Source organism: Heptranchias perlo, chromosome 5 (genome assembly GCF_035084215.1).
Source record: "Heptranchias perlo isolate sHepPer1 chromosome 5, sHepPer1.hap1, whole genome shotgun sequence".
Lineage (NCBI taxonomy): Eukaryota > Metazoa > Chordata > Chondrichthyes > Hexanchiformes > Hexanchidae > Heptranchias > Heptranchias perlo.
In genome coordinates, this window is record NC_090329.1 from 67,238,479 (window position 1) to 67,252,956 (window position 14,478).

At 41.0% G+C, this 14,478-nt stretch overlaps 1 protein-coding gene across 1 annotated transcript in view; it reads right to left on the minus strand.

Moving 5' to 3' along the window:
• Positions 1-748: 748 nt before the first annotated feature.
• The window catches only part of LOC137321829 (ectonucleotide pyrophosphatase/phosphodiesterase family member 3-like), a 108,411-nt gene continuing 94,681 nt past the window's right edge, over positions 749-14,478 (minus strand). Inside the window, exons 23-25 of the mRNA XM_067984533.1 lie at positions 11,168-11,300; positions 9,061-9,217; positions 749-5,450 (exon numbers count right to left, since the gene is read on the minus strand). Of these exons, the coding sequence (XP_067840634.1) occupies positions 5,280-5,450; positions 9,061-9,217; positions 11,168-11,300 (461 nt within the window). The 3' untranslated portion in view covers positions 749-5,279. The remainder of the gene's footprint in view (positions 5,451-9,060; positions 9,218-11,167; positions 11,301-14,478) is intronic.

Below are 14,478 nucleotides of genomic sequence, written 5' to 3' on the forward strand. Positions count from 1 at the left end.
TATGGCCGGGGTCATTAGACAGACAGCCCCTCGTTGGGCACTAAGTGTTGTTTTCAGCCTATTAATTTCTTGTTGACACTGACTGTGACAAACGGTCTCACTTTGCTGCTGTATTAAAACTATATGCTGCCTTCATATCCTCACAGCCCTTTTTCGCCGTCTCACATTTCTGCTCCCACTCATCTCTTTCCTGTGTTTGTTTCTGCAATTTATCCTTCGCATTAGTCAGAGAATGCTATAGAAACAGCTTTTCACACTTAAAGTCCTCCTGCATTTGTAACTTCTCCTCCCCCATCTTTTGTAGCTCTTTCATCAACCTTTCTACCACTGCTTCCTGACAACTCAACTGTTCCTTCAAGATCTCCCCATCTTGTTGGGTATTTTTCCTTTGTTTGTTAGTAATTTTGCGATCCATGGTCAAAAGCCAGACCGCCTGTTCGGATTTCTCTTTTCGAGCCGAACTTTCCCCGACCACTCAAACGCTCGGTCCTTCGGACTGGGCGCTACCAAAATGGATTTTATCCATTCTTCCTTAGGATTTACCTTTCGCAGACAATACTGGTATTTGCACATGGCCCGGTGTGGGCCTCTTTCTCTTCCCCTTACAGCTTAAGCCCCACATTCTGTATAATAGTCTAACCTCAGAGTCCTGCTGCAGGTCGCCAAATCTGTAGGCAAAAAGGAACGTGCCTTTACCCTACGTTACAATGTTTGTGACTCCGGGAATTACAGACACATACACACAATGTCAGATTAACCATTAACATTTTTATTTGTCTAACTCGAGTTACATAAACACAATTTAGCACAACATACACAGAGAAAATACCTTAAGGGTTCCCATTTAAGCTACCCAGACTCAAGTGTTGGTCAGGCTTACCTTGCCCTGGGTGCCTCAACTTGGTGACCAAACCAAGGACTGGTTCTTGACTGCAGTGCCCAGATCTCTCACCACCCTCATATTTATGTCCTCAATTATCGTGGCTGCAACATGATGATCAATTGTGTGCAAATCTCACTTGATCAGTTTAGTCAGTGGGCCGCAAAACCCATCTTCTCATTAACAGTCAGCCTAGTAACAGTTTCCCAATTTAAAATAGTGGCCATTCCACGTGTCAATCCAACACAGTGGCCATCTTACAATTTCATATGGATCCCATACAGCCAGGAAATAGAACAGGCTTTAAATCTGGGTCCTTGAGGTGAAACACCAATGCCTAAGACTGCACAATCCAGTTTCTCAGTGAAATCTCAATGAGTACGAAATGACCAAACCCTAAACCTTTGGTCTTCAACTAATAAAACAGATGAAAGCTAGATGCTATAAATATTGTCTACATGTTTTATTGATGGTATTTATTTTCCAGTGAAATTACAGAATCTTATTTTTTAAATATATTTATGGAGGATAACGGACAATAGTATTTAGACAGCAATAATTTTGTTAGGAGTTCAAATGTCATAAACCACAGATTGATGCTGAAGTGGTTTATAGCCATCTGGGTAGGATTTTGTCTCAGCCCATTTTTTTTAAATTCATTCTCAGCATTTGGACGTCTATGGCAAGGCCAGCATTTATTGCCTATCCCTAGTTGGCCTTGAGAAGGTGATGGTGAGCCTTCTTCTTGAACTGCTGCAGTCCATGTGGTAAAGGTACTCCCATGATGCTGTTAGGTAGGCAATTCCAGGGTTTTGACCCAGCGACGATGAAGGAACAGCAATATATGTCCAAGTTGGGGTGGTGTGTGACTTGGAGGGGAACTTGGAGGTGATGGTGTTCCCATGCACCTGCTGCCTTTGTCCTTCTAGGTGGTGGAGGTCACGAGTTTGGGAGGTGCTGCTGAAGAAGCCTTGGCGACTTGCTGCAGTGCATCCTGCAGATAGTACACACTGCAGCCAGGGTACGCCGATGGTGGAAGGAGTGGATGTTTAAGCTGGTGAATGAGGTGCTGATAAAGTGGGCTGCTTTGTCTTGAATGGTGTCGGGGTTCTTGAGTGTTGTTGCTGCTGCACCCATCCAGGCAAGTGGAGATTATTTCATCATACTCCTGACTTGTGCCTTGTAGGTGGTATAGAGGCTTTGGGGACTCAGGAGGTGAGCACTGGGGAATTGTCCAGAGTTTTAGTAGAACTGAGATAGGGGTTCTGGAGTTCGCACACTGTGATGGGGCTTCAGGGGTTTGGCAGCATGGGGATTCTTTAGTCTGGTATCATTGTGGAGGGTGAACATGGGGCTTCGCAGAAGTGGTGAAACTTGGGGTTTAGCTCACTTATCGATTCCTGGGGCATGATTTTTACATGCAGTGGGAAGGGAACGGGGGGGGAAGATAATCGGATGCGAAACCCGGAAGTAAGGTTGGCGGGTCGCCATCTGCAATCGCAACCTTAATGAGGGCAATAAATTTTACTTCTGCATTTTGTGTTTGGCAGCCAGCTTCATTGCCAGGCTGGCTATCAGGCAGGAATCAGAAAGGAGAGAGGGAGAGATCATGGGCCGTAGAGGACATCGGTAGAGGGGGGCGGGGGACCGTGGAGGACATCGTGGGCTAGGAGGTGATCAGGTTGCCAGAAGATCGGAGAACATCGCCAGAAGATCAGAGGATGTCGCCAGACGTTCAGAGTTTGGGAGGAGTTGGAGGTATGGAGGGATCTCAGCCATGGGAGGGATTCCACCATTGGGGAGGGTGGGGATCGGCAGATCACAGGGGGCAGATTGTGCCAGGTGAGCTTGTTGGGCCTGGATGAAGTACTCATGCAATAAAGGCACTCACCTCATGCCTGCTTTCACCTGACGTGAATCAGAAGCTGTACATTTCTAATACACAAAAAAAATGCCTCATCTATCGCAATGAGGTACATTACCCCTTTAACTATCGGCCCGCCGGCATTAAGCAGGGATGGGACTTCCAGGTTTCTGTTGCCCGCGCGTGCCCTAAACCTGGAAGTTGGAGCTGGGCTGCGGTCCCACTGAAGAATTAAACTATCTCCACTACCCACCCGCCTCTAGCCCACGCATTGTTGGGAGTTAAAATTACCCCCTTGATGTTTGTCAGCAGTGAAGGAATTGGTACTTGTGATTGGGTCTTGGAAGTGCATCTCTCAGTCTCTCTCTCTCTCCTTCTTTGTTTGTTTGCCTATCTCTCACTAACTGTATCTCCCTTTGTGTCTCTATCTTGCACAGCTGTCAGTAATTAGAATGTTTTTGTTTTCTATCAACAAAATAGGTTGCCAGCAATGCCCACATCCCAAGAATGATAAAAAAAGAAAGCATCGCAGAGGGTTGTTCAGAAAATTCAAATTTAACAGAAATAAGCAGTCCCTCATACAACATTCTCTTTGGAGGAAAGACACCTCTCTTCTTTCATGTCTTTTTAAGTGCTCTAAACATGCAAAATAATATGACTCCTAACAAAAGAATACTAACACAAGAACACAGAGAAAGCTCAGAGCATGAACACAACTGCGATCTGGGGGAATGCCAATGTGTTGAATTCGTTACAGAAGTTTACAATAGAACAAGACACAATTCTCTCCATGTCTCACAATAAAGAAAGCAAATCAGGTCTATAATAAAGGGCTCTTTTTGTACTGAGATATTGGGAAACATTCAAGTCCTGGTGATGGAGAAGAGGAGAGCCATGAGATTGATCTGTAGTGTCAGAGAATTATTATGAGAAAAGACTAGAAAGACTTGGGTTTTCCAGCCTTGAAATGAGGTGACTAAACAGGGACCTCAGAGATACAAAGTAGAAGATGCAAATTGGAACACTATTTCTAATTAAACCTTAAGAGTACCCCTTAGGCCAAACTAACTAAAGGTAGATTCTGAAGCGATACCATGAAATGTTTCACATAAAGAGTGAGAGAGATAGGGCAGAAAAGTGGAGTTGAGGTAGAAGATCCACCATGATCTTAATTGAAAGGCGGAGCAGGCTCGATCCCTAGTTGCCCTTGACAAGGTGGTGGTGGGCCTTCTTCTTGAACAGCTGCAGTCTGTGTTGTGAAGGTGCTCCTACAATGCTGTTAGGTATGGAGTTCCAGGAATTTGACTCAGCGACAGTGAAGGAACAGCAATATATGTCCAACTCAGGATGGTGTCTGACTTCAGGGTGATGGTGTTCCCATGCACCTGTGGCCCTTGTCTTTCTGGGTGGTGGAGGTCGCAGGTTTTAGAGATACTGTCAAAGAATCTTTGGTGAGTTGCTGCAGTGCATCCTGTAGATAGTACACACTGCAGCCAATGTATGCCGATGGTGGAGGCAGTGGATATTTAAGCTGGTGGATGGGGTGCCGATCAAGCAGACTGCTTTTCAGGATGATGTCGAACCTCTTGCGGATCCCAGTGCAGCTCGCCGGTTTCAATTTGAGTTGGCTGCGACACTGATGGCGGCCCTTAGGTAGGGGGTGGGGGAGGAAAATGGGAGGGGGCAAACGCGAGCCGGCAGAAGCGCGCAGTAGTGCTATGGTGCCAGGCGGAGCACTCCTGTTCCTCCTGGATCCACATTAAAATAAGTTAAAATTCAGAAACTTATCTTCGTGTTGGTGGCATCCAGCTGCCTCTTCATTCAGAAGAATACAAAAAAATGGAGCCTGTTTCAGGCGACTGTCAGGGACGCCTATATATTGTCTGAGTCAATATGGCATCAGACGGACTTCAGGCGTGGTTCAGGCATGGCTCTTAGCACTACAAGATCTGTGCTTTTTGCATCCGTTCTGCGCCCGAAAAGTGGGTAGGACAAGGTCCAATTTCACCCCCACCATCCCTGAAACTAACAATGATCTTATGTGATGGAAAACCTGTACAACATGCTGTATGCAATGAACAAAAGTCAGAGATTGGGGGGCACTGGATCACATCTTTAGTTCTGCTCTCGCAGTGATCTAGCCATTTCGGCCATCTTACGGAAGCACTGAGAGGAGAGGAGAGGAGAGGAGATTAAATCTAAAGGGTAGGCACCATGAGCTGACAAATGCATCTCCTAACAGCTGATTATCAAATGATATTGGCAAAGATCTAGGAGAAGCCGGTGATGACCCTGGTAGGGGAAAAATAATAATACCTTACAGTAAGTAGAATATTATCTTTTGCAGAATTTGATCTATGTAATATGATGTAGACTATTTATGTAGACTATCAATGCTGGGATTCTAAATGCACAGAGAGCAAGAGATCAAAATATATGTCACACTGCTCAAAATCAGTTTTAAAGATTTGCCAGAGAGGAAACATGCATATATTATAAGTTCTAAATTAACAAAATCTTTTTTAAGATTAATAATTAAACTTTAGGTGTAAATTCAGGTAAAAATGTTTTTAGTTGTAAAATCTCTGTGACTGGCTGCTTTCTGTCCTGATAAAAATCAAGTCCCGTGATCAGCTCCACATCCCGTACTCTTGCTGTGTGAGCCCAGATTCGATCTTCAACCCACTGGGATTCCTTTTTACCATCCTGCCAAAGAATACAGGATTCATTATCTACTCAGTTTGGTCTCTCTCCTGTTTAAGATTATACACATTCTTCTTATAAACCGACTGCATTGTTAAATAAAATTAAGGAGACTTACTACTTACTGCTTACAGTTCAAGAAATGTACTGGATCACATTGTTTTAATATACATGTGTCTTTAACTAGTATATTGATATAATTAAAAGTCTTGTATGTAGTGTGCATTTGCATAGTTTCCTTCACAGAGACATTCTTTTCTTCCATTGTGTGCCCGAGCCTTCCCTGAATGAAGAGGCTCAACCAGGTAGCAGACCATATCTCCCCAAATGATCCAGGGTTAATGTGCATGCATCCTGTGGACTACAAGTACCAGAGTGTAGCTCAGAGCTGCCACCTTCAATTAAATCTAATGGACACAAGGGTGAGATTACAAACATGAAGTCATGACACACTCTGTGAATAACCAGTCTTGGCATCAATCATAAACTTTTTTTTGAGGGTACCAGTCAATCTCCCGTGCATTGCATATGGGGAGTCGAAACCAAATGTAGTCTTCAGGTGAAGTGGGATTAGAAGGCAGGAGATAACTGGGTCAAAATGGACAAAATAATTCAGTTGCAATTTTGAAGTCGTACATTCAGTCCTTATTTTTATACAGTAGTTTGATTTAATATTATTATTTATAGTTAAATAGTAAAACACTGCAATTTGGGACACAGAGACGTAGAATTGGTGGGAACATAGGATTTTCTTTGTAGTATAGACTGAGGAGCTGGCAGTTGCAAAACTGAGGCATTCCCACTGTTGGGAAGGCATAATTACAATGTGACAATTTAACAGGCAGTTTTCATTATAAATGCCGATCGAGGAATTTTTAATGTAAAGTTGACATAATGCACAGATATAAGATTTTTAATATAGAATAAATATAGTACATTTTGGAAGGGGAAATAAACAGCAGAATTTTACAAATCCATCAGAGGAACATAGGAACATAGGAACAGGAGTAGGCCATTCAGCCCCTTGTGCCTGCTCCGCCATTTGATAAGATCATGGCTGATCTGTGATCTAACTCCATATACCTGCCTTTGGCCCATATCCCTTAATACCTCTGGTTGCCAAAAAGCTATCTATCTCACATTTAAATTTAGCAATTGAGCTAGTGTCAATTGCCGTTTGCGGAAGAGAGTTGCAAACTTCTACCACCCTTTGTGTGTAGAAATATTTTCTAATCCCACTCCTGAAAGGTCTGGCTCTAATTTTTAGACTGTGCCCCCTACTCCTAGAATCCCCAACCAGCGGAAATAGTTTCTCTCTATCCACCCTATCCGTTCCCCTTAATACCTTATAAACTTCGATCAGATCACCCTGTAACCTTCGAAACTCTAGAGAATACAACCCCAATTTGTGTAATCTCTCCTCGTAACTTAACCCTTGAAGTCCGGGTATCATTCTAGTAAACCTTCGCTGCACTCCCTCCAAGGCCAATATGTCCTTCCGAAGGTGCGGTGCCCAGAACTGCTCACAATACTCCAGGTGCGGTCTAACCAGGGTTTTGTATAGCTGCAGCATAACTTCTGCCCCCTTGTACTCTAGTCCTCTAGATATAAAGGCCAGCATTCCATTAGCCTTATTGATTATTTTCTGCACCTGTTCATGACACTTCAATGATCTATGTACCTGAACCCCTAAGTCCCTTTGGACATCCACAGTTTTTAACTTTTTACCATTTAGAAAGTACCCTGTTCTATCCTTTTTTGATCCAAAGTGGATGACCTCACATTTGTCTACATTGAATTCCATTTGCCACAGTTTTGTCCATTCACCTAATCTATCAATATCGCTTTGTAATTTTATGTTTTCATCTACACTGCTTACAATGCCACCAATCTTTGTGTCATTGGCAAACTTAAATATGAGACTTTCTATGCCTTCATCTAAGTCGTTAATAAATATTGTGAATAATTGAGGCCCCAAGACAGATCCCTACGGGACTTCACTAGTCTCATCCTGCCAATGTGAGTACCTACCCATTATCCCTACTTTCTGTCGCCTTTCGTCAGCCAAATTCCTAACCAAGTCCGTACTTTTCCCTCGATTCCATGGGTTTCTATCTTAGCTAACAGTCTCTTATGTGGGACTTTATCAAATGCCTTCTGGAAGTCCATATAAATAACATCCATTGACATACCCCTTTCCACTACTTTAGTCACCTCTTCAAAAAATTCAATCAGGTTTGTCAGGCACGTCCTACCTTTCACAAATCCATGCTGGCTCGCTCTGATTAACTGAAAATTCTCAAGGTGTTCAGTCACCCTATCCTTAATTATAGACTCCAGCATTTTCCCCACAACAGAAGTTAGGCTAACTGGTCTATAATTCCCTGGTTTCCCTCTCTCTCCTTATTTAAAAAGTGGAGTGACATGTGCAATTTTCCAATCTAGAGGGACAGTTCCTGAATCTAGAGAACTTTGAAAGATTATAATTAGGGCATCTGCAATGTGCTCACCTACTTCCTGTAAAACCCTGGGATGGAAACCATCTGGTCCTGGGGATTTGTCACTCTTTAGTACTATTATGACAAGTAAGGGGGAGAAAAATTTATCTTTCAGAATCATGTAATTAATAAGAAAAAGCAAGAGGATTTTGGGCAGGAATCCAGGAAAAATAATCCACTGTGGAAGGCACAGCAAAACAATTATAATCTAAATAACAGAATATGAGGTTTTCAGAAGGAAAGAACAACAAAGATTGCTTGCATTTTAAACAAGTATTGCAAAATGGAATGGTTACAAAATTTCTCGATGGATTCTGCCAATTTCCTGCCAGACAACTTCTGTGGAAATTCCAGGCAAATGTGCTCATGGTCTTTTTATACACAAAAAAGAATTTCCAACATGAAATTAATATTCCAGTCTTATTCTGATGTGCTCATAAGCAATACAAGCGATTTTTAAAAGAATGTTGCTGCTTTTTGCACTAATGCTAAAGACCTGTTTATAATTCTGCAATCTTCTGAATGAATACTGGGGCACCATTTGTATTTGCAACATTCTTCACAACAAAATATTCAATTTTTTCAAATCACAAAATCCTTCTGCGTTAAAATATTAAAGAGACACTCTTCATGAAAAAGTGTTTCAGAAGCCTTTTTTGTTTGTTAACAAACACAATAGGATAATATAAATTATACTGAAGTGCAATATTTTAGGATACAAATTCTGGTGGAGTTCTGGCTGGGGATTGGAATTTGGGGTAGAATGTGGCTCAGTTGGTTTACACCTCATTTAAACTAAACAGGAAATACCAATCAGGACTACATGTGGGAGAACCTTCACCACACGGACTGCAGCGGTTCAAGAAGGCGGCTCACCACCACCTTCTCAAGGGCAATTAGGGATGGGCAATAAATGCCGGCCTCGCCAGCGACGCCCACATCCCATGAATGAATAAAAATAAAGACCATTATAATAATATAAGCTTGCACAATGACAACACTTCCAACAATGAAAAGCTTGTATAGATAAATGAATGAATTTAAATGATAGATTTTATACATTAGAAACAAAATCAAAATTTGTGCTCTTGCCAGAACTGTTCTGTTTTACTTACTGGGCAGCTCTCACTGTTATCTGGTCTGTGTGGTAGAATGAAGGACATTGCATTCAGTGAGCCTTTACAATGCCGAGGGGTTTGTGTGGTGTTCTTGCAGTTGGTAAGGACTATGTAATAGTGAGTTGGGATGGGGATCACTGTGTCCTTTACATACCTAGAGAAATAACATGCAAAATAATTCAAAAGATTTCAACATTCATTATTAGAAGTACTTACAGAAAAATAACTTTTAAGTTGCTAAAAATTTTTTAAATGGCATTTCTCGAAGGTAAGCAATAGTTCAGTATTTTATGTCTATAATCTAGAGAGTTTGGCTCAACTGACAGCATTTGTTACCAGTGCACCAGTCCACTAGTGAGCAAACCACACAGGAAGGTGTTTCCTGCGTACTTCAGCGGGATCAAGACTAGATGTCACCAGCGGACGCATTTATACCAGGATTTTCAGGCCCATCTAAATTTCTTCAGACTTGAAATGTGACAGAGTTTCCTGTCACAATGGCATCACTTAAGAATTTATTTTTTGGTCCTGCCAGAGACTTGAAGTCTTGAAATGAAATAATACACTGGCCTTGGAAATATCTACTTATCTATGATCACTAGTTTAAGACAGACTGGCCATCTTCTGTTGCAGACCCCTTATGGAGGAATCCTTATTTAATTAGATTGGTGGCCAAAAATATTCCATAACTGGATTAAAACAGAAATCATCTGTGTGAAGGATATACATGAAAGAGGATTCCTTAAATTAGTTCAATTAGATGTTCAGCAAATCAAGCTGACCAAAAGCAATTTTACAAGCCCTAGGTCTTTAAAATAATGAAGGGACTAGACTGTGTTCATGTCGATAGATTATTTAAGTTAGATAGGGTAGAGGGAAAGAGGGGACATGTGTATAAGGAGATTTTTCTTTTCATAGAGGGTCAGTGAACTTTGCAACAGCTCATGCAAGGAGTGTGGATGAGCTGCAAGCATTCAAAAGGGAGCTGGACAAGTTCCTGGCAGTGGCTGATATCACAGTGTAAAAAAGATAGACGTGGTATCAGGTGATATATTTTATGGTCACTGTGGTCTCCTGGAACTTGTTATGATCACCTTTTGGGGGGGGGGGTCAGAGAGGAATTTTCCATTTTTTTTTCTTGATTTTTAGGATTTTCATCTTTTTTCACCTCTCTCAGGAGATTACGTGGCTGCTGGTGAATGGGGACATTGGGGAACATGATCCTCAGTGGCACCATGACCGTACAGGACAATTTCAATGGACCAGCTGCTCTTTTCCTTTTCATCATTTAGTGTAGTTGTCCAGGATCCAACTTCTCTCCTGGGGACAGGGAACACAAGTGACATCTGTGGATGCTGGGCACGTCCTGGAGTCAAGCAGAGCACCCATATTTTCTTTTTAGTTCCTTATTTTTAATTTTTCTTTTTTTCCCCTATCTGTGCTATTCCTCTTTTGTTTCTTTTGGTGGGTTGATAAGAAATGGGATTGCAGGGGTATAATAGGGGTTCATGGAACATCAGTCCATGTTTTCTGATGTTGATGTCTCACATGTTGGGCTTGATGTCAGCTTATGTTCTTATTGTTAATGGTTTCTTATTGTAGTTTATGGTTCATTATGAAATAAATCACATTTTACTTATTAAAAAAATAATTAAAATGTTTCAAAAGTAAAATTAGATCATTGTTAATTACATAGACAACTACACAATGCCAAAGCACAGTAAAATCCTTGGTATACACACAGAACTTTGCACTAAGATCTTTTAATCATATCTTCCATGTGCCATTATGTAACATTCTAGTCACTGAAGTGACTAATAGTTATTCCAAACTGAAGTCTATTTACGGATCCAAACTAAAAGATTTTGAAGTTAATTATTATAATTTTAAAAAAATTATTCTTACACTACATTAAATAAATGGAATATAATGCCAATGCTGAGCAAGAAGATATCGTATCATGAATTTCACGCAGCGTGATAAACCTCCCTATAAATTGGCTTTCTCCTTCATGATTTCTTAATTATGCTCTTAGCCAAGGACAGATTAAAGCTGATTTATTTTCCAGCAAACTGAAAAAATTACAAAATAAATGTTTTCTTACTTTTTGATTTTCTCACGAGTATCGAAATGTCCGTCATAATCATAGTCAAACACTGGTCCGCTCATTACATTGATGCCATTTTTCTGTGTGGCATACCTCAGCAGCAACACATTGTGGAAGTAATGCCATATCTCTGTGAAGCAATCGGCCAGATGGAACTTGGTAATTTTGAAATTTAATGAGATGTTAAATGTTGAATTTCTATAAATGTCCATAACTCTTCTCTTACGTCCCATGATTGTTTTCCAAGCCCTAATGTTAGATTTATTTCAGTTGCCTGCTTATTGCAATCACAGAAATAGTTAAATCAGATCATTCCGTTAGCTTTTAGAATCATGCATTTCGATCTTGTACAAACCCAAATTTTGTGTTTGTAAATTATGCAATTTTTTTGCCAGTGATAAAATAAACTTTAAAAAAATGTACTATTGTTTATAATTTCCAGCATTAGACTCTTGCCCTGTGATGCATTTTGAGATTGTATACAAAGTCAGTGCAATTCCTTTAAACCTACAATTATAAAACAACTAAAAAGTAACATCCTCCCATTCATCATCAGTCAATTACAGAACTGAAGATCTTCACAAGTTATCTCCATCAGGCTCAGCCTTGGCAACTTTTTAGACATCAAACTTGATGTTGCTGTCATCACATATCACCCTGGGATGCATTAGCGTAGGTGAGCTTGAACCATGTTTAGTATTGCTTCCCATGGGTGAATTGGTATGGGTAAAGTTGTTTAATGGTAATGGTATTATACTAGCAATCTGGTGGTCCTGAGTCCAAATCTTACCATGGAAAGTTGTGAAAATGAATTTAGTAAATTTGGTCATTTGTAGGTGAACCCCTCCCCAAAAAAAAAATGACCATGAAATCCAGCAAATTGTTGTAAAGATCCAACTAGCTCATTAATGTCCTTCAGAGAAGGAAATGTGCAATCCCTACTCTTAACTCTTAATGCCCTCAGGGCAGCTAGGATGGCCAATACATGCTAGTGTTGCTCATCTCCCAAGAGCAAATAAAAAAATGGTAGAGCTTTTCCTTTGGTTGCTGGCAATGAAAAAAGATCTGAAGGAATTTTACTTGCAATGTTGTTCAATTCTATGCTGTCTGTTTCTTGATTCTGAATGTCCCTCCCCCCGCCATACTAATTTAAATCCACCTCCATTGTTCTATTTATCCTCTCTGTAGGGATAAAATTTGGATTAAGGGATATAAAGGGGTGGGCCCCAATTCACCGGTATAAAACGGTCTGAAAGGTAACATTCAGTCTTGTTAGGCTGGAAATAAAACACAAAGCACCATGGGATACTTGACTATGTTAACCCTTTTCAAACTAACATAGATAGGTTTAGCTGACCAAGGACATTCCAAGCTTACTTAAGGAATGTTTAGAAGGTGTCTGTTCCTGAGAAGAGATAAGAGTACAAAGGCGTATTGATGAAACATCTGCTGATGGTATGGGAAAGGAGTCAGTTTGGCTGCATAATTCAATAAAGCTTTGTAGTCCAGCAGGCCATGTTCCTGCTGAAGATACCTCTCTACAGTGATAACAAGGGTAGGAGATAGCTCAAGAATGGAAACTGAGAGTGAAGCCTCTGCAGCCTATAAGCTTCTCACAGGGGGTACTCGAGTTCAAAGGGCAGGCCTAGTAGCTGATTGATTAACCCTATAAACCAATGATGTATCAATATTACCGTATATACACCCCCATTAGTAATTAGTGGGTGTTGTCTAATAAACTGTATAAACTAAGTTGTATTGCCACTTTTCCTTTGAGAATGAGATCTCCAGCTGGGGTGGCTGAGATTGTTCTCCCGTGTGCACTCGTAATAAACTACTGATCTGGGTAACACCTGAGTCTGTTAGTTCTGTTTTACCTTCCAGATTTTCCTCGCTTACACTCTCCGTCAGTATATTGGTTCTTGTATGGTTCAGGTGAAGACCCTCTCAATTTGTATAACGCCCTGCTGTCCTAGAACTCACTCCAATGTCCTAAAAATCTAAACCCTGCCATCTTACACAACAATTAGTCTCCCTCTGCCAGCATTGCACAGCAACTGAAAAACATAGCCAACATTTCATTCCAGTTAAACCTAGTCTCCACCACAAACATTGAGACATAGAAAAAAAGCAGCATACATCTCTGTTTAATTACAAGGTTCACAAGACAGTACAGCAACAAAAATCTATTTCACCAATGTTTCAGAGCCCTGTGTTACATGATGGTCAACTTTTAGATTCAAATTGATCCATTTGAAAAGGTTCCTTGGGAATCATACAAAAATACACAGATATACAAAGGAAGAATTTATATAGTGCCTTTCACAACCTCAAGATATCCCAAGATGCTCCAAAGCCAATGAAGTACTTTGGAAGTGTAGTCACTGTTGTAATGTAGGAAAATGCAACAGCCAATTTATGCACAGCAGGATCCCACAAACAGCAATGAGATAAATGACCATATAATTTGTTTTTAGATTCGTAGAATGGTTATAGTACAGAAGGAGGCCATTTGGCCCATCAAACCTGTGCCAGCTGTTTGTAAGAGCAACCCAGTTAGTCCCATTCCCCTACTCTTCTCCCATAGCCCTGCAAATTTTTTCCTTCAAGTATCAGAAGCGGAATGGCTGTTAAATATCCCAAGGGGAGCACAGAACCCCAGGAGGAGGAGGCCGGCATAGAGTGAACTGATGTGGAGACAGGCAGAGTGGAGCGAAATGCACTGCTTGCCAACTACTTTCAGTAATGGACATTTCCTGCCACTGTCCAGATGTGGTTGTGTTATGAAAATGAACACTTTGTAGCCTCCATAAGTATGGCACACATTTCTATCACTCGACCTGCATTTCCCTCTTTCTGCCCATCCCAGCACTTACAATCTTGCCACAATCACAACTGATAAATAAAAAAAATCTCTATTTATTTATTTATTGCTATTTTCGTTATGCTAAACACTCTAATCTCTATGTCATGCTTCCGCTTGGTAGTCCTATATGATGTGCTTGTTCTATTTCTCAACCTAACGCTATGGTGTATATGGACTTCCAAAAGGCGTTTGATAAAGTGCCACATAATAGACTTGTCATCAAAGTTGAAGCCCATGGAATAAAGGGGGCAATGGCAGCATGGATATGATGCTGGAAGGCTGTTTCCAGTGGGATGCCGCAGGGCTCGGTCCTTTGCTTTTTGTGGTATACGTTAGCGATTTGGACTTAAACGTAGGGGGCATGATTAAGAAATTTGCAGATGACACAAAGATAGGCCGTGTGGTTGATAGTGAGGAGGAAAGCTGTAGACTGCAGGAAGTT